At 44.3% G+C, this 23,920-nt stretch overlaps 1 protein-coding gene across 1 annotated transcript in view; it reads right to left on the bottom strand.

The window, feature by feature from the left end:
* The window catches only part of Lrriq4 (leucine rich repeats and IQ motif containing 4), a 47,343-nt gene that overhangs the window by 2,541 nt on the left and 20,882 nt on the right, over window positions 1-23,920 (bottom strand). The window contains exons 2-5 of the mRNA XM_027392039.2: window positions 17,746-18,798; window positions 6,087-6,260; window positions 4,182-4,320; window positions 3,382-3,578 (exon numbers count right to left, since the gene is read on the bottom strand). Coding sequence (XP_027247840.1) covers window positions 3,382-3,578; window positions 4,182-4,320; window positions 6,087-6,260; window positions 17,746-18,798 — 1,563 coding nt within the window. The remainder of the gene's footprint in view (window positions 1-3,381; window positions 3,579-4,181; window positions 4,321-6,086; window positions 6,261-17,745; window positions 18,799-23,920) is intronic.

Raw genomic sequence — 23,920 nt, 5'->3', positions numbered from 1 at the left:
CAATCTCAGTTCCCTTTACCTTGATTTTTTCCAAATACTACAAATTACTTTTTTTAAAAGATAAGATCTCACTAGTTATCCCTGGCTGGCCTGGCACTCACTATGTATATCAGGGTGCCCTGGGACTCAGAAATCCACTGGCCTCTGCCTCTTAAGAACTGAGATAAGATGCACAAATAATCCTAGCACCCTGGAGGCAGAGGCAGGTGGATCTCTGTGAGTTCGAGGCCAGCCTGGTCTGCAGAGCTAGTTCTACACAAAGAAATCCCATCTTAAAACAAAACAACAACAAAAAAGATACACGTGCAAAACTTAGTTTTATTTTTCATGCTTACTGCAATCCCATTAACCTTTAAGCAATAAGTAGACAGAAGTACTTGTCTATTTTGATCACTGGTGCATCTCTAGTGTCTAGAGCATTGCCTGGGGTAAAAGAGGTCAGTTCTGGTGATTAAGCTAATGAGAAGGCAGGGTCTCGTGTAGGAGACTTGGGAAAGAAGCTCTGAGGAGAGGGTGCTTAAGCAGAGAGTGAATGGAGGCAGAGGCTATCATCTATGGTGGGGGGGCATCATCTCTACGCAGATTGGAGGACATGAGGCAGGGGCATGACTGGTCTTTCCAAGAACTCCCAGGATCCAGTTTGAGCATCCGTCAAGAGAGAAGTGGGAGCATTCAGGGTGAACACTTGGGGAACAGCATTGCCCTCTGGAGGGCTTTTGTTGTCTTGAAGTTAAGTAGACTTGTGTTCTGGACCACAAGAGGGTCATCAGCTTCCTGAGGTTCAGCTTCCAGATGCACCCTTGCCAAGCTCAGCCCAGGGATGCAGTCTCCCATCCCCTCACTCCTTCACAGTTACTCAGGTGGTATTTTAGCAAGAACAGAACATCTCATGCCTTATGGCATCTCAGCCAGGACTCTAAAAACCTATGAGATAAATAACCGGAACAGCTCAAAATACTCAGATTGGTCTTGACAAGAAAATGACTCAAGGGCTGGGGGACCAGTGTTTTCTCAGGCTATGTGATTGCAAACTCAGCCTCAAGAAAAAACGAAGACCACTGGGTCTGTCAGCTAGTGTCTCAGTTGAGGAGCTAGAAGTCTCAAAGAGGCTTGAAAATGGGTACTGCGTTACTATAAAACATTAATAATACAAAGAAAAAAGTGAAAACAGCTTCTTTTATTCTCACAAATTAATCTATGTCAACAGTATCTTGGGGTTTCCATTGTTAAAACAAAGTGGAATCTACGATAAAATCTGTCTCATCTTGTAACCAGTAGACATTAAGTATGCATGTTCAAATGAAGTGCGGGGGTGGGGGTGGGTGGGGGGTTGGGGGGGAGGTGGGGGGGTCTTTTTCATTTGTATTTTAAAAATATTTTATTGTGTAGTGATATATTATTCATGATTTATTAAAGCTTGACTGAAGATTCAGAAAAGCAAAGCAGCTGGCCACTAATCCTTACCTGTACCTCAGATTTCAAGGGCTAACCTATGAGCTCTCCTCAGCGTGGCTGGAGGCTGAATGCCTCATACTGAATCCTGATACTGACTTATATACCTCTCATGAGTCCTGGGATTAAAGATCTGAGCTATAATTCTCTTTTAGACTGATTCAATATTGTGTAGATCTGGGTGGTCTTGGACTCAGAGATCCATCCATCTATCTCTTACTCCTGAATCCTAGGATTAAAGGTGTGTACCACCAATGCCTGATCTCTATAGCTCGAGCTGACTTTGCTTTTCTGAATCTTCAGTCAAGCTTTAATAATTTATAAATAATATATCACTACATTAGCTGCCTAAAATGATCAGAATTTACAATAAGTGGTTGTTTATGTGATGTACAGTATAAATAATTATAATACAATCTAGGATATTCTAAAACTACAGCCACAGAAAAAATTTAGCTTAATTTTTAAAACATTATTACATTACTTATTGCTCTGTGAGTGTGTGTGTGGGTGTGTGTGTGTGTGTGTGTGGATGCTTGGTATGCTGTGTATACATGGCACAGTCATTTTAAGTAGGTGTGCCTTGAGAAAATATTTGAACAAAAAATGTATCTTTATTTATTTCCCTTCTTTATGTTGCATCTTAGGGATTGTTTTGATTTATTAAAATGTATGATGATTAGTTTAGCTAAATTTTGACAAAGAAAGGGGAGTGTTACTGTTTAGTGTAAGTGGGCAGCTGTTTGAACTGGTAGACTTGGGAAATTAACTGTTATTCCAGATGGGACAAAGACTTGTCCATTTCACCAGAGACTAGTGAGACCTACTTTCACACCACTACCAAGTAGAAGACACATTGTGAGGGAGCAAATGTAGGAGCAGGATAATAGTTGGGGACTAACATATCATTTGGGTATGAGATGATGTTGGCTTGGACCCGTTGAAGAGTAGAGAATGCTAACTGAAGAGGACATGTTCCTGCCTGTCTGGGGTCCCCTATGTCTCATGGAGTCATTGGCTGAGAGCCAGATCTCAAGGCTGTTCCCCATTTGATCCTAGCTCATGGCAGGATCCTGGTCTCTAGGCCTCTGATTCATAAATGCTTCTATTTCTGACGTCTTAACCTCATCTTACTGCTTTTGTTAATATAAGTTTTTTTTGCTCCAATAAAATATCTTAAGAGGGCTGTTGAGAAGGCTTAGTAGATAAACACCAACTTTGACAACCCAAGTTCAATGCCCAGACACACACGGTGGAAGAAGAAATGGACTATTATCCATGGGCTACTGTTGTGCTCAGACTTCTTTGAGTAAACCTCATACAGCAGTGGGTAGCAGCCAATGCAGAGAATCAGAACTGGTCAAAGAGTTGAGAACAAGTGACTGCTGAGTGCTCAGTCCCTACTCCCTGAGCTCAGAAAACTTCACAGAAGAGGGGGTGGATAGAATGTAAGAGCCCAAGGAGGGTAGGTCACCTTCTAAACAGGACATGGCCATCCCACTCATGAACTCAGCAGTTGTGGCTACCTGCACAAGACCTGTGCAGGATCAAGCCACCAACAATCAGCCTGGACAGGGAGGGGCTCATGAGGCCCCACCCCTAGCTGAGGGTGTTTTGGGCAGTTGGGGGCTCCTGGAGGGATCAATTATCCTAAGGGTGTGGCTTCTGGCAGGTTTCCCACGCTCCAGGGTCTGCCCCCCCTCCATCCATGGGCATGCAGGCAGCATTAACTGACCTTGGTGAATTATTAAAGGGGTCAGGCTTGAAGAGGAGGGACATGAAGGTGGGACGGGGACAGGCTGGGAAACGTCTGTGGGCAGGGTGAGGGGAATGGAAGGCAAGTATCATCAGATGCATTGTATACATACATATAGTTGTCCGAGAATAAAAATTTTTAAATGAAAAAGAAAGCGTCTGTGCTGAGTATACCTTTATGGTCATTTGTTTCTTAATTCTGTTTTCCTTCAGGTATTTCCATATGGCGTCATTGCCTTGGGCACACACTCTTATCGGAGGGTCTTCCATGGGGTTGCTCATCAGTGTTAGGACCTTAAGGTTCTCCAGGAGGTCAAGGTTCTCAGGGAGGCAAGTGAGTAAGTTGTCCTCCAGCAGCAGCTCTTTCAAACCTGCAAAGATCTTCATTTAATTGGTTGATTTAGCTTAGGATACCATCCTAATTGAATGTCTGTCTGTGTCTGCTCTTCCACAGCATGAAGAGAACCCAGAGACTACTCAGCAAAAACTTGCTAAATGGGAGTGACTCAGCCAAACAGTACTCGAGTGTTTAGGAATCGGGTGTGATTATTCTTTCCAAGTAAATCATGCAATTCTAAAAAATCCCCCCTGCTAATTTCATCATTCCAGGTCTGACTTAGTGACATAGATAAACATTTACATCAAGACCCCAACTCTAGATGCTACCATATCATAAGTGTTCAGTCAACTTCTGCTGATGGTGGTGTAATGAAAGTATGGATGTATGCTAATTTTCCTAGCAACCACTGTTTGCTTCTCTTTTTCATTCAAATTATAAACTACCTTTGAAAGACTCTTAGCTACACAATTATAGAGGCACCCTGCTTCCTTCGTGTTGCTAGAGAGTCTGTCTGTGGGTGATGGTACAGGACAGCTCTACAGACTCTGAAATTGGTCTTTCTTAAGGCAAGGAAGTCATTTACTGGTAATGTGGGCCTCACTCTGCTGGGTTGTGGATCTAGAAAGTTCCTCACCTTGAGCATGGCAAATGGCATCTGGGAGTTGCTTAAGAAGATTATGCCGACAATCAAGAACTTCCAGGTTTGGCATTAATCCCAAGGATACAGGTAGCTGCTCAAGAAGGTTGTTTTCTATGTATAATTCTTTAAGATTCTGCCATAACATGAGAGTGTGTGGTGAGGACATTTATCTTAAAAAGTGAATTACAATAACCAGACTTACCTGTGAATGTCCATTCATGTGTAGTAGGGAAAATCATGCCTTGGAACAATGGAGAAACATGTTTATTTCTTGTTTTCAGTGCTTATTCCCCAATTTGTGGTGCTCCTTAAAGCTTGTAGAGCCTTTAAGAAGTGGGTCTTGCTAGCAGAAGCCAGCCACTAGATACAGGCTATGGGCGTCATACCTGTCCCAGCTTTGGTCTAGCTTGCTCTGTTTCCTGATCTGCCAAGATTTAGGAGCCCTCTGCCATACATTCCTGCTGCCGTACACAAAGCCACTCCTGCCATGAATGGACATGAAGGTTGGAGGGTGTGCTGGCTAGTTTTATGTCAACTTGATACAAGCTGGAGTTATCTCAATTCAGAAAATGGGATCCATCTGTAAGGAATTTTCTTAATTAGTGATTGAAGGTAGAAGGACCAGCCCATTGTGGGAGGTGCTATCCCTGGGCTGGTGGTCCTAGGTTCTATAATAAAACAGGCTGAGTGGGCCATGGGGAGCAAGCCAGTAAGCAGCACCCCTCCATGACTTCTGCATCAGCTCCTGCCTCCAGGTTCCTGCCCTGTGTGAGTTCCTGACCTCACTGCTTTTGATGGTGAATTGTGATATGGAACTGTAAGTGAAATAAGCTCTTTCCTCCCCAAGCTGCTTTTAGTCATGGTGTTTCATCACAGCAAGAGTAACCCTAACTAAGACATTGTTGTAGTGTCCTATGTCTGGGATACACAACAGCCTGGTTCCACTCAGCTTACATGCCTGGTCCTTTTTTGGAGGGAAGTGTGTGGATTGAGAAATGGGAGGTAGAAAATTAAAGATACTAAAGAAAAGACAAGAAACACAGGATAGATTTGGGAGGGCATTCCAGTGAATACTGAATCAGCCCTAAGTTAATTTTTCAAAGCCCTTTTATATCCCAAGCCAAGGGGAAGGGCAAAAGACTTCTATTCCATGATAGAAAGACTACTCAAAACATCTCTTAAGGAACAAAACATCCAGCAGTCACACCCTTAGGCTAAATGTCCTGTTGTTAAAGTAAGACACCCATTAGTTACTTCTTAGCCAAACATTCTGTTGTTTGACCTTGAAGGAGTGAAAACAAGCTTGAACTCTCTAACCTATGTCAAGATGAAGTGGAGCTATGTAGCCCTCTCAGCCCTGAGACATTGTGGTAGAATATTTTACACTATGAAGATGTGCCTTTGCCAAGGCGCCTTCTAATTGATTTAATAAAGAGCTGAATGGCCAATAGCTAGGCGGGAAGAGGTTAGCTGGGACTTCGGGGACAGAGATGACTCTGGGAAGAAGAAAGGCAGGGTCACCAGGAGACACAGAGCAAGCAGGATGTGCAGGATGGGAGTTAACTGCCACGAGCCACATGGCAGAACACAGATGACTATAAATGGGTTCGTTTAAGTTATAAGAACTAATTAGAAACAAGCCTAACCTATAGGCTGAGTTTTCATCATTAATAAGTCCCTATGTTGTTACATGGGAGCTGACTAGTGGGACAGAAAAAGAATCATTACAAGACATAGTGAATAACAATCACATTAGAGTGAAATCCACTATTTAGCATTGAAAATCTAGCACAGATGCATGGTTTATGCAGTGTGAGGAACATTGCCTCATGTTCTCTCAGCATTAGGGGACAGGGGAGGGCAGCATGCACTTCTTGGCTGTCTGTTGAAAGGGCTTACCTGCAATTTACAGATGTTTTCTGGAATACAGGAAATTTTGCATCCCTGGTCTTGTCCAATGTATAATTTCTCCAGAGTCACTACAGAAAAGATTTCCTCCGGGAATGATGAAAAGTCATTCCCTGTGAGTCCAAGTGTCTTCAGTCTTATAAGTGAGCCCATGTTTGGTGGTAACTGGAAATATAACAAAAAGCTAGTTAGGGTTGAGATTGTTTTTTTTTTTTATAAGTTTTTTTAAAGATTTTATTTATTTATTTATTTATTTATTTTATTATGTATACAACATTCTGCTTCCATATGTATCTGCAAACCGAAGAAGGCACCAGATCTCATTACAGATGGTTGTGAGCCACCATGTGGTTGCTGGGAATTGAACTCAGGACCTCAGGAAGAGCAGTCGGTGCTCTTAACCTCTGAGCCATCTCTCCAGCCCCCGAGATTGTTTTTAAACACTCAAAAATAAATTGTTTGGATTGTCTGGTGGTAATGGGTTATCAATACTGACCTTAGTGTCACCAAAGTTGTATACAAACTGCCAGGGCTAAATTTAACTGGCTTTATGTCGAGAATTTTAAAGTTGAGCTTTTAGCTTTGAAACAAGTTGTTAAACAAAGTGTAGAGCTGCTTAGTGACTCCTAGAGACAGGCAGTTTCTATATACTTTTACATGTGTACTATATGATTTACCGTATATGTTTGAAGATCAGCAGTTTGAGCTTCCACCTGTCTCCTGCTGAAGCAGGCAAGTGGAGGACAGTATTTGGTTTGGGGTTAGCAATTTCCCATCCCCCTCTTGTAATAATGTACTTGGCCGGCTAGCTCTTTCACCTGCAGACACTGTGCATATACATCCCTCTCCAAACAGTGCATCTAGCAAGCTCAGAGTCCCCCTGGGACTCCCACATGCATCAGGCTGCAAGTAGTCCCATCTCTGAACAAATGTACAAACTGTCCAGGTAACAATCCAATTTAGACAGTATCTTTTCAAGCATGTTCCTAGTGTATGCAGGTATGATGAATAGAAGGGCCAATGTGGCCTGAACTAGATTAGGGGTGCATGTGCAGTAAGGCAAAATTCTGTTCTCCAGTAACTTTTAGAGATAGTCCTCTATTTACTACCTATGTCTATGTATAATTAGATGAAGACATGGCTAAGACTACATGCATTATAGGAAGAAACATGACCAATAGGAAAAAACTGAATGTATGACTTAATCTGTCAATCAAAATAGAGAGCCATCCAAACTACCCCCTGTAACTACCCCCCCTTCTCTTTAACTCCACATAAAGAACAAGGAGTGGGGCGAGTGAGAGTGCTTACTCGTGTGGTCTGCTACCGATCTTGACAGTGTATTGTTAGACTCCCAGAAAACTCAGGTATCTGGAGTCCCAGGCCATGACCACGGTCATCCCAATCACCAGGCAGATTCGAGAGCTTGCTGCAAACTGCATGAGGCTTTATTGTAATTTAACGAGCTAACCCCATGTTAGCTCAGGTCTTTTGTCCACCCACCATGGCGGTTGGCTACAAAAGACAGTTTGAACCGGCTGCTGAAAGATCTTGTAGGGCAGCGTAAGGGGAGTGTCTAGGGGTACGCACAGGCTCAGGATTGGTGTGCCTCCAGGCTTGCCCTGTGTTGATTGGTCAACTGGTTGTTATGGCCCATAGGCCCTCCCAGGGTGGTTGCTATGCTCTATGCATCATTGCTGTGCGCTTGTCCATAAAGTACACCCAGGGTCATAAAGCATAGCGCTACCAGCTAACTTCTGATTGGTTCCTTGTCACGAGGCAGGCACCTAACCTCTAGTGACTAAGACAAGGTCACAGCAAGCACGTGTTACTGTCATGGCTGCCGAAATGGGGGGCTGGTCCCTTCAGTATCTGTCTCTAATTTGTGCCATCACTTTGCTTGAATGGTATCATCTTGCTTCTGTGTAAATTGATGTGGGCTCTTATTTTCAACTCTTTGGATGAGAAGTCAAGACTCTGAAAACACGTGGCCAGACCCTATCCAGGGGTAATACTGCTACTCCTCTGCTTTTCACATGTTGGGTCAGTTAATGTTGTTTCATGGCAAATGTGCTACCTAGAGAATGTCAAATACTTGATAATGCTGGAAGGAAGAGCACTAATAATAATATTTGTAGTACATTTATTTCTTGGAATTAATATATCTGGTTGTTAGACCCCTGGAAAACTCAGGTATCCAGGGTCCCAGGCCACGTTCTCAGTCACCCCAATCACAAGGCGGATTCGAGAGCTTGCTGCAAACTGCACGAGGCTTTATTGCAATTTAACAAGCTAACCCCATGTTAGCTCTGGTCTTTCACCCATCCGCCATGGCGGATGGCTTGCAAAAGATGGCTCCTAGGGTCTCCCAAGAGATCTTATAGGACAGCGTAAGGGGAGTGTCTAGGGGTATGCACAGACTCAGGATTGGTATGCCTCCAGGCTTGGAGGGCTTGCCCTGTGTTGATTGGTCAACTGGTTGTTATGGCCCATAGGCCCTCCCAGGGTGGTTGCTATACTTTGTGCGTCATTGCTATGTGCTTGTCCATAAAGCACACCCAGGGTCGTAAAGCATAGCGCCACCAGCTAACTTCTGATTGGTTCCTTGTCACGAGGCAGGCATCTGACTTTCTAGTGACAAGGTCATAGAAGCACGTGTTCGGCCGTTATGGCTGCCAAAAGGGAAGCTGGTCCCTTCATTCCCCCATTTTCCTTTTTTGGAAATTCCAATCATGGAATTGCTGTCTCTCTAGCGCCCCCATCAGGGAGTGAGAGCTATTGGCATCCCCATGCAAGGGAGTTCCTCCTGACTTAGCATTTTAACCAGGGAAAATGGGCAGCGAAATTCTTTTCCAAACTGCTTCCTGCTGACTTTGGGACGAAGTTAGGGACCCCAGAAGGTTGAAATGCTAGTCAAAAGCAAAAAGGAATTTAGGCAATGGGGAATCCATCAGGGGCTTTTGGCAGACTCTGTTGCAGAGACAGGGGTTGTCCACATCAGCTGGACTGGTTCACATCCACAGCAAGTCCAGGGCTCGCAGTCTACTTAGAACAACCTGTAGTCAGCAACTGATATTCAGATGTCTGCCAGAAGCAGAAACCTGTTTAAGACATGTTTAAACTAGGAACAGAGGTTAAAACTTATTTACTGAAGCCCACAATGCAGAAAAAGCAGATATCTGGATATCTGTTCAAACAGCAGGAACATATTTATAACTTTGAGTCCTAGCAAAAACTACAGATTTGGGCTATAAGCATGTATATTTTTCTTCTGTCCAGAAAGCGAGGTATGGATTGGACAGAGGTGCCTTTGGCCTGATGAAAAGCCCTTTAAGTTTGTACTTAGATGACAACCAAAATAAACTTAAAAACCATGAGCTTGTGCCTGAACAGTAGATAGACACTATTTTATCAGCTAACATACTGACTAGTCTATAGTGGATCTGACAGGCTGATTGTCAAGCTGACAACCAGTAATATTTCAGAGATCTGAGAAGGGTATATTTTATCCGAACCTACAAAAAGTGACAGAAGCCAGTCTAGAAGCCAGTCCATATACAGTTAGCCATACCCAAGTTTCTCCATTTCCGCTGGAGGCAGCTGTCTCAAAGAACAGCAATCTTCGCCAGGCCTATACTGTGAGAGTTTTTTTTTTTCTCTCTGTGGAAGGGGGACATGGAAAAGACTGACCTTGTTTTGTCTAGGCAAAGGGGGTACAATCAATTTTCCAGTGTCCAGCAGCTTTGTCCACAGTCTCGGCCAGGTTCTGGCAGGCAGCAGGTATGACATCTGAGCATCTCGCTCACTGGTCCAGGTGCAGGAACTGAGGTGCCTCATAATCTTCTTTGGAGGCTTTGGGTCATTGTCAGGATCTGGCAGTCTGTCTGATATTATAAACTTTAAAGATAACAATTTAAATGCCATATTCTGAAGATCTCTGAAGCATTAGAGGTCTGTTTGTCTGTTTTAGTTACTTGCCTTAAGCACACAAGAAGCATACAGGTGGCTAGGTAAGGTCTTATTTCTGTAATTAATTTCCAGCCTGACTGTAACTGGTTTTAACTTAGTAAAATGTTTGAAACTTAGCACAGCTGAATTTAAAACTGCATAGAGCTACCTTATATTCCTTAAACAGTAGCTACATGTACATATTTTAGCTGTTTGCTGAAACTTAACTTCTTTCTGAGGCAGGGTTTTTCTATGACTTTGGAGCCTGTCCTGGAATTTGATCTGTGACCAGGCAGGCCTTGAACTCATAAAGATCCATCTGCCTCTGTCTCCCGAGTGGTGGGATTAAAGGTGTGTGCCACCAATGTTCTAAACTTAAAGGCGTGTGCCACCTACACCCTGAGCTTAAAGGTGTGTGCTACCAACACCCTAAACTTAACTTCTGAAAACACAAACTGTAACATCTTATAATAGATTAGCATCTTTCACAAAACAAGAATTTTACATTGTCAGGCTTTGCTTAAAAATAATTCTAAATTGAAGCTCTTTAAATACAAATATTAATAAAACATTAAAAAAACTGGTTTTAAAAAGAAATTTAAATTCCCTTAATGTTTTTCAGTAATATATAGAAGCATTAACATTTTAAATCTTAACTGAAAAACTTGTTTCTAAGATGGTACCTCTAATTTCCATGCGGTCACCTTTAGTCAAGATGGTGGTTTAAGTATTCTTTTTTCAACTTCAGCAAAATGGCTACCAGTCAGCCATGTGACCAGTTTGCCATGTGGCTGACTACAAAATGGCCGTAACTTGTACCCTTTGCTTAACACGCTTGTAACAGAACTTAGGTTATACCAGGAAATAGAACATTTTAAAACAAGTATACATAAATTACTTGAGAAATAAACAGGACTTTTTAAACAGAATTAGCTTAATATGGTTAAAATTTTAACTTATATTACCATTTTTAAAATTTACTATTTGTAGACATGAGAAACCATAACAGTTTACAGTTTACATTTTTCTCTGACTTGTAACAACCTTTTCTCTGACCTTCTACAACTTGCTTTAACTCTTTATAACCTTTTAGTTCATTCTTCTGACTTTCTTAGACATTCTTAGACAAATTTCCTTTTTCCTTTCTCTCTTACATTTTTTTCTCATTTTTTAGTCAACATAAAAATTTTATCAAAGTCCCTTTTACAGTTCTTAATAACTTTAAGGCTGTTTTTTTGTTTTTTTTTTTAAGAAGTCCGGATCAGGCCAGATAAGTTCATACACTCGAGCTCCATGTGCTCAAGGCAGAGAGACCTGGGGTGGGGGTGCTGCTGGTAACCCCAGACCCTTGGCCAATGCAGGGGTGGGAAAAAGACCCCCGTGGCCCTCCTGCATACCATGTGTGTGGAGCACAGAAAGACGGGCAGCCAGGCAGATGGCGGCCTTGCAGCCATGTTCTCTCAGAGCAGGGAAACTCCCGAGCAGCTGCGGCAGAAACAGCTCCACTTGGCATGCCTCACAGACCCGCAGGTGGGGATAGAAAGGGGGTGCCGTGGTGGATCCTGAATTGAAAACCAATGATGATAACACAGAATAGACAGGAAAGAACAGATGCCAACCCAATCCGCCCGCGCTGCTTATAAGGCAATGGCACCAGGAAGACGGGCGGCAGAACCTGTGACTAAATCACCGCTGAGGAGGATCCAAGTCCTTGGCCTCCGTTTGTACCTCCCGGGTGTCCTCAGTGCAGCAGTCTGTCCTCCGGGCGCATCTGCCGATCACAGTTGAGGTGGTGCCACGTGCTCAGAGCATCAAGAAAAGACCCCTGATCCATGCATGCCATGTGTGTGGGCAGTAGGGACAGAAAGAGATGCTTAACAAACACACAACACAAATATGAAATGTGGACAGACATTAGACAGCACAAACCGCGGCAAAGAAATGGTGCCCCAAACCAAAATTACAAACAACCCTTGGACTTTCGTCCAGGGCAGAACCAATGGTTCCAGAAATACGTCTATTTCTGGGCCCACACGTCTGCTTACCCTATGGTTCAATTCAAGCAACCCAATCGGACTTTCGTCCAGGGCAGGACTTCAGGGTCTCGAAATACGTCTATTTCCCCCAGAAGTCCGAATTACAAATTCCAAATACCAGTACAAATTACAAATACAAATTACAAATTCTGCGCAGGCTCAGATCAAATTCAAGTCATGGCACCAAACCAACAAAACAGCAAATTCAAATTCAAGTCATGGCACCAAACCAACAAAACAGCAAGAGACATAACAAGCAAACACATAACATTGAACATATAGGTTGCAAGCTCGAATCATCTTACCTCCAAGATCTAATCCACTCAGGTGAAAGGTGGTCGCAAATCCCGGACGAGCCCCCAAATGTTAGACCCCCAGAAAACTCAGGTATCCAGGGTCCCAGGCCACGTTCTCAGTCACCCCAATCACAAGGCGGATTCGAGAGCTTGCTGCAAACTGCACGAGGCTTTATTGCAATTTAACAAGCTAACCCCATGTTAGCTCTGGTCTTTCACCCATCCGCCATGGCGGATGGCTTGCAAAAGATGGCTCCTAGGGTCTCCCAAGAGATCTTATAGGACAGCGTAAGGGGAGTGTCTAGGGGTATGCACAGACTCAGGATTGGTATGCCTCCAGGCTTGGAGGGCTTGCCCTGTGTTGATTGGTCAACTGGTTGTTATGGCCCATAGGCCCTCCCAGGGTGGTTGCTATACTTTGTGCGTCATTGCTATGTGCTTGTCCATAAAGCACACCCAGGGTCGTAAAGCATAGCGCCACCAGCTAACTTCTGATTGGTTCCTTGTCACGAGGCAGGCATCTGACTTTCTAGTGACAAGGTCATAGAAGCACGTGTTCGGCCGTTATGGCTGCCAAAAGGGAAGCTGGTCCCTTCATGGTGACACCTGGTTTTTAGCTCCCAAGGTCTTTCACCTGACAGTTTTGAAACTGCTTTTGAACTCAATTGGAAGCAAACATATGTTCAGAGTGTTTCTATTAGGATGCTCCCTGTAGATCCTGGGATCCGTCATGTCATGTTTTCCCTTCTTTTGAACACCTCATTTAGATGTTAGAGGTATTTTACAGACTGCCAGACTTCAAAGGAAAGCTTTAAGCAGATTCTGTGAAACAACCCTCTAACAGAGGCTAAATATGCTGCTAGCTAATCATGCCACCCTCTTTTCCTCACCACCTCCCAGAAAGAAAAGAGTGATCCTTACGAATCACCTTGAGTGGAAATCCTTACTAAGCTGCATCACAGTTGGTGTATTACTCCCTCATTCTGGTCCTCTAGAATCTCATGGAAAAATCTCACTCTAACTTATATAACCACCCTACTCACTGCAGCAAAAGATGCCTCCCGTTACTGTTAGAAAGAAAATTCTAGGTGAATTAGCAATTTCTTAACTTGCACACTCCTTTGTCTAACTTCATTCCTGGTGGGAAATCCTTCCTCATTTCCCTGTCTCCCTGTCTTCCTCGTACCTTCTCCCCAGTCAGTGCTGCCTCCTACCACTTTGGTGAGACCACAGCACTGTTCAGGACCCTCGCTGTGCCTTTCTATAGCTCATCACTGGGCAATGGTACTGAAATGGGAGGAATTAATAAAAGTCTAAAAACTTAGACTCCAAAGCCCATATAGGAAAAAAGAAAACTTCAAGCTCCTCTGAGCTCCCAAAAGGCAGCCAGACAGATAAGGCTAAACAAAGAACTGGATAGTGACTAGAAGCCTGAGACCAGATAGCATACTCAAGCTATGTCAACATCTCTCTGTCATAAAGAAGTCAGATAGCCATCAACTCGAAGTTGTAAAATTCCCTGACCCAGGAGATAATTAACAAACTTATTTCCCCTACAATATCCTGCTTAATTGCATCCTGCCGAAACATACATTTATTATTTCATCCTATGTAACCATGAAAACCTTGTAATCTGGAAACTTTCAGTCTTTTGAACTTTCCCCTTAAAAGCCCCCTTAGCTGAAAGTCGTAATCTGCTTGCTCTTGAGAGGGCAGAATCCATGCTGCAGCTTGCCAATAAAGAAACCTTTGTTCCTATATTCGGTGAGTCATCTCCTTGGTTGATTTTTGGGGGGTTCCTCGAACTGGGCATAATAGTACTACTCACAATTGGAAAAGAAGGAAGCACACCATAAGAATAAATTAAATTTCTGTAAAAGTTTTGCACAACTGGAATTTATTAGAACATTTTTTAAAATGTAAGATGAAGGTTTATTTTTCTAAAAACTGCTATGAATATTTCCTTTTTTGGTGTGTTTTTATATATATATAGTTTGCTTTTATTTTGAGACAGGAGCTCATGTAGCCCAGGTTGGTCTGGAACTTGCTATGTAGCTGCTGATGACATCAGACTTCTGATCCTCCTGCCTCTGTTTCCAAGACCTGGGATTAGGAGTATAGATCATCAAACCCAGTTTATTTATTGACTTAAAAAATCAGATCAAGTTGATCTTTAGAGAAACTGAATTTAAAAAATTAAAGAATTAAAAAATTCTTCCTGGGGCACTTGGCTCCCCTTCAACACCAGGTACTGCATTCAATAAAGTAGAAAACAACAGGAAAAGACTTCAGTCTAATCCATTATTACAGCCTGATAATTCTACTCTCACCATTGTTTACTTAACACACTGGTGTAGCTTTTCATTTTCAAAGTACATTTAATGTTCATAAGTCCACCCTTTGCCCAGGATTTTCAAGACCTCATATTTTGTTTCATCAATTCATGTTAATGCATAATATATAGAAATCAATGTAGACACACGGGGCCTGGTGCAGTGACTCAGTGGGTAAAAGTACTTGGTGTTGGCCTGAGTTCCAGAACCCACACAAAGAAAGAAGGCAAAACCTGACTCCACAAAGTTGTCATCTGAGCACGTATGCATGCTGTGGCACACATACCCATGTATACACAGCATACCAAGCATCCATCCATACACACACACACACACACACACACACACACACACACACACACTTACTTTATAAAAACTGAAAAATCTGGACACAGAGAATCTGCAGAGTATCAACATGGGACAATTATTTATGACACCATAACTGACCATTTTGAGGTTGAATACTGTTTTTGCTTTCTCTTTTAATAGTAATTTGCTATACAGGTAAAATCAATTTAGCTACCTACTGAAAGCTATTTTCACACTTAGCTAGGCAAGGAGAAGCTACTGCCAGGCCTCAAGAGTCAGAAACCCATCAGGTGAGTCTTCGGGTAGAAGAGGTAAGGAGCTGGCTTAAAATTAGAGAAGAGAAATAAGCCTGGTGATTATAAGTTATAGCATCAGGCAAAATTAATAGTGGAAGGACAAAAGTACAAAAAAATATAATCAGAATAATGGAAAACTATGAGTATAGTTCATAAAGATTTTCATGTTCAGCACAATATGTGTCTACATGTCTATGCTCCAGCATGGTTTGATTTATGAGGTAAACTGAGGTTTCTCTTGTTATCGAGCAGAATTCATTCAAGTCTCCCCTCTGAGAGTTTAAAGTTTCTCTCAAGAAAAGGTTAGCTATCATTGGTGACTCAGCCATGATTAGGACAGTGCTATCCTTCTGTGATGGCTAATTTTGGTTTTGACTGAACACACCAGGAAGAGAAATTGCTTCCATCAGAGTGGCCTGTGATCATGTCAGTGGGGGCATTTTCCTGTTTTCCAATTGATGTGGGAGGGTCCATCCCACAGTGCAGCATATCCCTGTGCAGTGGGTCTGGACTGTGTGAGAAAGGTAACCAAAGGTGAGCCTGGGGGCAGCCCTTGGGGATCAGTTTGAGTTCCTGTTCTGACTCCCCTTGGTGAGGGACTGACCAGGAAGTGTGAAATGAAATAACGCCTTCCCTCCTCCAGTTGCCTTTGGTCATGGTGTTTATCACAACAATAGAAAGCAAACTAGAAAATCTTCCTAAATCCATTTTATTTTGAGTTAATGAAATACTTAAATGAAACTGTTAAATGAAACACTTTCTCCACTGGAAGGAATCTCTCCACCCCATCTGTCTCTCTGTCTCTGTTTCTTTCTGACTCTGTGCCCTGCCCCACCTATCTGCACACCCCCTTGTATAGGGCACAGTCAGTACATGTGTGTGGAGGTCAGAGGGCAGCTTTTGGAAGTCAGTTCTCACCGTCCACCTAGTCTCTGAGGCAGTCTCTCTCATTTCCACCGTATTGAGTAGCTAGCTACCCACTAGCTTCCACGCACTTTTCCTATTTCCATATCCCTTATTTTATTGTGCTTATTTATGATCCTGGTGATTGAACCAGGAACTTCCACATGCCAGACAAGCCCTGAGTTTAATGCCTTTTTTGAGCATTCCCCGCAAAGGTACACTCTTGGGAACTTGGTGACTTTTCCTTCCAAATCATGTTTTTATTGCTTTTTATAGTTTTATCGTTATAAATATTCATTAAATGGGTGGTATATGTGTGTGTATTTATTTATATGTATAATATTAAAAATGTGTTTATTTGTGTATTTATGCCTGTGGGCCTGTATGCATCATAGGGAGAGCGGAGGTCAGAGGACAACTTGCAAAAATCAGTTCTGTCTTTCCTCAATGTTCCCCCTGCCTCCACAGGATCAAACTCAAGTTTCCAGGCTTGGCAGAAAACACTGTTACCCAGTGGGCCATGTCACCAGTGTCTATATTTGTATTGTGTGTGTGTGTGTGTGTGTGTGTGTGTGTGTGTGTGTGTGTGTGTTGTGGTTTTTCAAGACAGGGTTTCTCTGTGTAGCTTTGGAGCCTATCCTGGCACTCGCTCTGGAGACCAGGCTGGCCTCGAACTCACAGAGATCCACCTGCCTCTGCCTCCCGAGTGCTGGGATTAAAGGCGTGCGCCACCAACACCGGGCTATGTTTGTAATTTTGTGTGGCTCAACAACGAATATATTGTTGTAGGGGTTCCCCAACCCCACCCCAGTTCAATAAGCATCACACTTTGAGTTGTCTCCACACTGGTTCATACAGCCTCAGTTAGCTCACATTGCTGTGTCTATTGCATTCGATGAGGATCCTGCAGCGTATCTGCGTTTGCCCCACTGACATGGTCTGCCATTATTCAGATGCTCAACAAGGCCGTGATGGGCATTTCCAAAACGCATCCCCGCACCCATGCAGGGACAGTTTCTCTAGGGGGAAAAAAAACAAGCAAGCAAAGAAACAAACAAAAAAACCCTGTTCTTCAGTGTCCCAAGAATGGAAAGTTAAGGACCTTAGTATTTCTGGGGAACAGGGTAAAGCCTACATCTTATGGAAGCTGTCGGGTGGTGCGTGTTACGAGGAGAGACCCTGGAGTCCAAACCGTGGATTGGAATCTTGGCGCGCTCTGACCCTTAAAACAACTTTCAGTTCGATTTTGTTTCATGTGTCCTCGAGAATGAAAATACCCCAGTGATTGCGGCCCATGTCCTAACTGAACATTAGATGGAGGTTTGAATTACTATTCTTTGGAAAGAAAGACTATAAAATGCCACCTTGTGGGATATCTTTGATAACCCTTTTGTTGTTGTTGCTGTTTTTGTTTTGTTTTGTTTTTTGCTTTGTTTGTTTTTCCGGTAGCGGGTTTCACTATATTGGCTGGCAAAGCGCCACGTGAAGGAAAGGCAGAGCAGGGTGACAGCCGGGAAAGGAAGCAGTACCTGTCCTACTTTGTTATCGTCCAGCGCCAGGATCTCCAGGTTCTTGAGCGCGCAGATCTGCGCCGGGAAGTGGTCTATGTGGTTCTGACTGAGATCCAGGAAGCGCAGGTTGACCAGGCGCTTGAAGGAGCGCCGCAGCCCTCGCAGGGAGGTGTTGCGCATGTACAGCAGCTGCAGCGATATCGCGCGGCACAGGAGGCGCGGCACCTTCTCCAGGCGGTTCTCGCTCAGCCCGACCTCCGTGAGCTCAGTGAGCCGATCCAGGGTGGGCGGGAGGGAGTGGAGGAGATTGTGGGTCAAATCCAGCACCGTCAGCCTGCTGCACTGGCTCAGAGACTCAGGGAGAAGGGGCAGGTGGTTAGACGCCACGTAGAACTTCTGTAGCTTCACCAGGTTGCCGATTTCTTCCGGGATGGCCTTCAGCTTGTTGTAGTCCATATCGATCACCTCCAGGTTGACGAGGACACAGAGGTCGGGAGGGAAAACAAAAAACTGATTCTTTTTCAGGTAGATCTCCCTGAGTTTGGTCTGGTTCACGATTTCCTTGGGCAGCGATTCCAGGTGGTTCCCCGACAGTCCGAACAGCTGTAGGTGGTGCAGGGATTTGCAGATCACAGTGGGAACCTCTCTCAGGCCAGTGTCGTAGAGCCGCAGCTCACGGAGGGTGCGGAGGCAGCTGAGTACCGGCAGCGAGGAATAGAGCAGCGGGTTGCTGCTCACGTCCAGCGACTCCAGGCTGCTTAGCGACGCCAACTCCTGGCACAGAAACTGCAGGTTGTTCTTGTGCAGGTAGAGGACCCTGACATTCTTTAAGTGCTGAATGTCTGGGTCAATTTCAGAAATCTGGTTGTTCTCCAGATGCAGTTCTTCTAATTCTTTTAATGCCAAAATCTCTGACGGGATGGTTTTCAAATTCTGATTGGAACCATCCATGAAAAACGTTCGATCAGTGACCTGGTGGGGGTCATTTCTCTGAAGAACCTTGAGTTCTGGTTTCAGTACTTCCTTTGACATGGTTTTTACACCAAGTTCCTTCGTCCCAACTCTGAAATGCTGTGAAGGGGAGAGAAAAAAAAATCAGATTTACCTGACAACAAGACTTAATAACAGGGCTCAGGGGCGATGATGATGACGGACAAATGGCTAAGTGACTGAAATTATTTTGCAACATAAAATTTATATATTTCTTTTGCATTTCATATTAGGGTAGGAGTTAAAGTGTAAACACCTCTTTCTAATAACTTTGTGCACGTGTGTTAACACACAGATTGCCTAATTTCATTTTTTTCTTAATTGCTTGTTTGGGAGCTAAAGAAAGGGCTCAACCTTTAAAAGCGCGGACTGCTCTGGCGGAGGGACTCATTTGGTGGCCCAGCACCCATTCTGGAGGTTCAAATGGCCTGTAACTCCGCTCCAGAGGAATTCCAAACAGTTCTGTCCTCTACCCACACCTGTGCTCATACACACATACCTCCCCCACCACATATGCATAATTTAAAAAAATCTTTCAAAGCTGGACACAGTGGTGCACACCTTTAATCTCAACACTGGAGAGGCAGAGGCAAGTGGATCTTTGTGAATTTGAGACCAACCTTGTCCACCTAGTGAGTTCAAGGACAGCCAGAGCTACACAGTGAGACCCTGTCTGGAAAACAACAAGAAACAAATTAACTTTTAAGATGCTTATTTTGATTTAGTCTCAGATGAATTGTGGACGCTTGCAAAAGACCATTGCTCTTGTCATCACCTCCAGAAAATATTGGGAAGATGTCTATATTGTATATTTTCACTAAGTCACCAGACTTGTTATCTGCAAGCAGGCTAAGGAGTGAAAATCTAGTGGTCAGCCACTTTTTCTCCATAAGTGGAGGTCAATGGGAAGGACCCTCCAGCCTGGTGAAGCTAGTAGACAGAGAAGCCAGCTTTCTGTAGACAAACCAAAAAACAACCAAATGAACAAATCATGCCTGAGACAGGAGAACCTGCCCCCCCCCAAAAAAAACAAACCAAAAACCAATTTGTAACATGTGGGTCAAGAGGGGCTCTCCTCCAGTCTGGAGTAAGCTCAAGTGCAAGGTCAGTTCCCCACTAGATATTGCCAAGGGACCTTTGAGGAAGGTACAGGCTGTGCTAAGAGAGATCTTGGTCTCCGTCTTTCTGTGTTGCTTGCTCCCTTGGGGGTGCACGCACACCTGCACACAGATATACACACATACATACACACAAATATACACATCACACATATATACACATACACACACACATACACATCACACACATAGACCATGCAGCATCTCCAACCTTTCTTCCCTTTCCTCCACCTTCTTTTTGTTTGTTTTTGTTTTTCAAGACAGGCTTTCTCTGTATAGCCCTGGTGTCCTGGAACTCACTCTGTAGACCAAGCTGACCTCAAAGTCACAGAGATCCACCTGCCTCTGGCTCCCGAGTCTTGGTTGGGGTTAACTGCATGTACCACCACACAGGCTGTAACCTTTAACTGTAACTTGTAACCTTTACCTTGTAACTGTTTTTTACCTTGCTGACCTTCATCTACTCTCACCCTCAAGGAATCTGTCTGGCTCAGGAATCCTCCAACCCCAACTCACCTCTTTCTCCCTGGCCTTACTCCCACATCCAGTACTATACTCTGACCATGCTACCCTATAATGCTCCTTGGAATCCCTGGTCTACAACTCTAACTAAGGCCTATTGCCTGTCTTAGGCTCCAGAGGCTATTTCAGGTCCTGCTTACAGGGTAGGTCCTCCAGATTTACCCTCCATCAGTGGGTCTGTAATCTGCACCTGAGGGTCCCTAGCATTCTGCCCCATCCCTTCACAGCCTTACTATAAAGAAGATGCTTAGATTCTATGCGGGCATTGACCTTGTCTGCCTCCACATTCCTGTGTGTCTGCAGATTGGTCCTGGCTTGGGCTATCTCAGACTAGTTCAGAAGTCGCCTTCTCCAGGAAACCCTTCCAGAGGGCTCTGCTCCTTCACAAAGGTCTTTAAGCCACTACAGGCCCATGCCCTTCACAAGTGGAGGTTCTACCACCAGATTTCAAGTTTAGCCTTCCACGTCCTTTTTGGGGAGAAAGAATGGGTCACCAGGATTTGTAGCCCTGTTTTCTAGCCCAGCAGTCTAGGCTTTCAACCCTCAAAGGTCTCCTCTCAGTGTCTGTAACCCAGAGTGGGTAAGTTTAAGGTAAGGGATCACTGCCAATGGATTACAGGGTGTCCCGCCCTCTCAGCTGTGGCCCCACCTCTTCCCCCTTCCTTCTGGAGGAAGTTCTGTGGTTGCCATGGGAGCAACTCGGGTTGCTGGCCTGGTCTCAGCCCTGTGAGGAACGAGCAGGAGCGAGCAGGAGCGAGCAGGAGCAGTCTGTAGAGAAAGCCCAGCCGCAACCTCCTCCTTCAGAGATACAGAACAAGGCAAGCTGGGTGAGGGGTACCCGGTCCTGCAGCCCCAAACCAAGCGAAGGGCGGTGGATCCCACTTGCAGAAGCCCCAGGTAAAGGGGAAAGCTCTGGGCGCCCTTGAACACCGAAGGTCCACCTGGCTTTGTGAGGAGTGTGTGGCGGTTTAGTGCCTGTGGTTTTGCTCTTAGGGTATGGGGAAGGTGTCCTGGGGGCTCTTCTGCATCTCCGTGTTTGTGGAAGCCCCGGTAAACCATCCCAGACAAGCTCCTGGAACATTTCTGACTTCCCACTTTCTTTTCTTTTAACCTCTCCACCTTTTTTTTTTTTTTTCATTTTAAGCTAGCATACAGAAGGGGTTTGTTTCATCGTGACATTTTATTCATACACACCATACTTACACATGCACTTTGAGTATGTCTGCGTCCATGAATTTAACAAATTAAGTGTAAGGGTAGGGTTGTGTATACTCAGTGGCTGAGCGTTTGCCTGGCACCCCCAGAAACCAGAGCTCCGACCACCCCTTTGGTTCGGCATGTTTGTTTTAAAGTGTGTGTTGTTTGGCTGGAGAGACGATAGTAAGGGATGATGATAAAGGGAGAGGCACTGACTCTGCGGCTTTTGGGAGGGGTGGAGCCTGCTGGAGCAGGACTGGGCGGGGCTGATCGCTTGACTGCACTTGTCCTGCTCCCTGGAGGTAAGACTAAGGCAGTTTGTTTTCTGCAGTGTGGCTTCTGCCTTCTCAGGTCACTGGGCCTCTGAAGAAAGCGCAGATTAGAGATTCAATCCTGCCACTGAATATCTTGAGATATTCTCTCAAGAAGTTAGTAGCCTGAGGCAGGAAAGTAGCGCAGTGGGAGAGAGCCCAACTCTGGCTTCTGTTTAGGAACCACCAGAGTATGTTTCCTGGGTGCTGATACTGCACTCAGCAGATGGTGTACCATATACATCTTAGAAATGCGGCATTCTGATCCCATCTCCTCTAGGCAATTCACAGACTCTTCGTGCACCTGAGAGAAGTGCCCTAGGTAGGTCTCTGTTTAGCTTCATTTAGTTCAGCACTTCTCAACAATATTTGACAGATAAATCCCATTCTGGGGGCGGGAATCTCTGATCATCTTGAAAAATAACGTGCTACATTATTTAAATAGCCAAAAGTTTCCTAAATTGGGTGATGGGATCCAGTATGTATGTACATTCATCTACATAGATACCATCCTGATGTGTTTTTTAGAGTAATGCCATGAAAGAACTGCTCGCGGTATGACATTAACTGAAAGGTATAAAATTAGACCAAAGATTCCAATTCTGTCTAAACACACACACACACACACACACACACACACACACACACACACACACACACACACACACCTAAGATTCAAATACGTCTTTTTAAAGGTATAAGAAAAGTTAATTTAAATACACCAGATCTTAAATCTCGTTTGGCAGCTGTGGGTGGCAAGCTCTTATAGCACAGCTACCCTCCCCAGCAATGGATGCTTCTGAGAAGTGGAGAGTTAGAGAAAGCAGCATCTAAGAGTGCAGCCTGGTTCAAGTGTGAGATCTCAGAGTACATTTTGAAAAAGACATACACAGAAAGTAGAAGAACAGAAAGACAATGGCACGTGCTTCTTACAACAGTAAGATCGAAGCTTCCATTATGGAAGACCAGGATTTCACAAGAAATGTTTCTAAAGTAATATTGGAGCCAGGTGGCACACACCTGTGATTCCAGCACTCAGGAAGCTGAGGAAGGTGGACCTTGAGTTCAAGAGCATTCTAGGCTATACTGTGTTTAAAAGAAGAAAAGAAAGCCAAACATTAAAGTAGCAGGACTATTAGGGAAGCTGATTGTATAACAGGGAACAGAGACCCGGGACCTATTTATCAGTAAAGGCAAAGCATGGATGGGGGAGGGGGCTGGGTGGGTGAAGTACTCACCATACAGTGTGAGGGTCTGAGTTTGGATTCCCAGCTCTCACATAACACCTAGGCATGCTAGTGTATGCCTGAAACCCTAGCATTTGGGGTGGAGACAGATGGATCCCAAGGGCTCTCTGGCCAATCTAGCCTAAATAGTGAGTGACTTGTTCAGTGACCTGTAGACCAAAAAACCAAGCAAACAAACAAACAAAACAACAACAAAAAACAGTGGAGAACAGTAGAGGAAGACCCTTGATGTCAACTTCTGGCATCCATGTGCACAAGCACCTGCATTCCCAACCATACACAGGAACTGAAGGGGATCAGCCTTAGACAGAGGAAGTGGGAGGCACAGGTAGGTGTGTTCTTTCATGAGCCAGGTCTCAGTCTGGTAAGAAGATGCTATCGGGATGCAGTTGAGGTTTCCAACCCAAGTAGGTGGTTGCTCTAATCTTCGGGCTTAGACCATTGAATAAATTTGCCTTCCCTTGGGGCTGTCTTAAGAAACCCTGTCATTGTGCCCCAAAGGGCACATGGAAAGTCTTTAGAGTCAGTTTGATTGTGCACACTTCCCCTTAGCTGTTTGATTTTGTCCAAAGTAATTTCTCTTGACACTTCTTCCTCAGTTACCAGGCCCAACTCATGGTAGAGTTAGTGGCCCCCTTTCAGATAGGGTGCTGACTGAAGCCACAGCCCCCCCCACACACACACCGTTTCAGATAACCACAGTCTGCTCACCCTCTCTGGTGCATTTATAACCTGTTTGGCTTCTCCCTACTCCCCTGGCCTGAGTTTTCTTTCTCTCTCGTCCTCACCCTCATATATACACACATTC

This window comes from Cricetulus griseus (assembly GCF_003668045.3).
Source record: "Cricetulus griseus strain 17A/GY chromosome 1 unlocalized genomic scaffold, alternate assembly CriGri-PICRH-1.0 chr1_0, whole genome shotgun sequence".
Taxonomy (NCBI): domain Eukaryota; kingdom Metazoa; phylum Chordata; class Mammalia; order Rodentia; family Cricetidae; genus Cricetulus; species Cricetulus griseus.
Note: the sequence above shows the minus strand (reverse complement) of the source record. Positions and strands in the feature narration are given on the sequence as shown.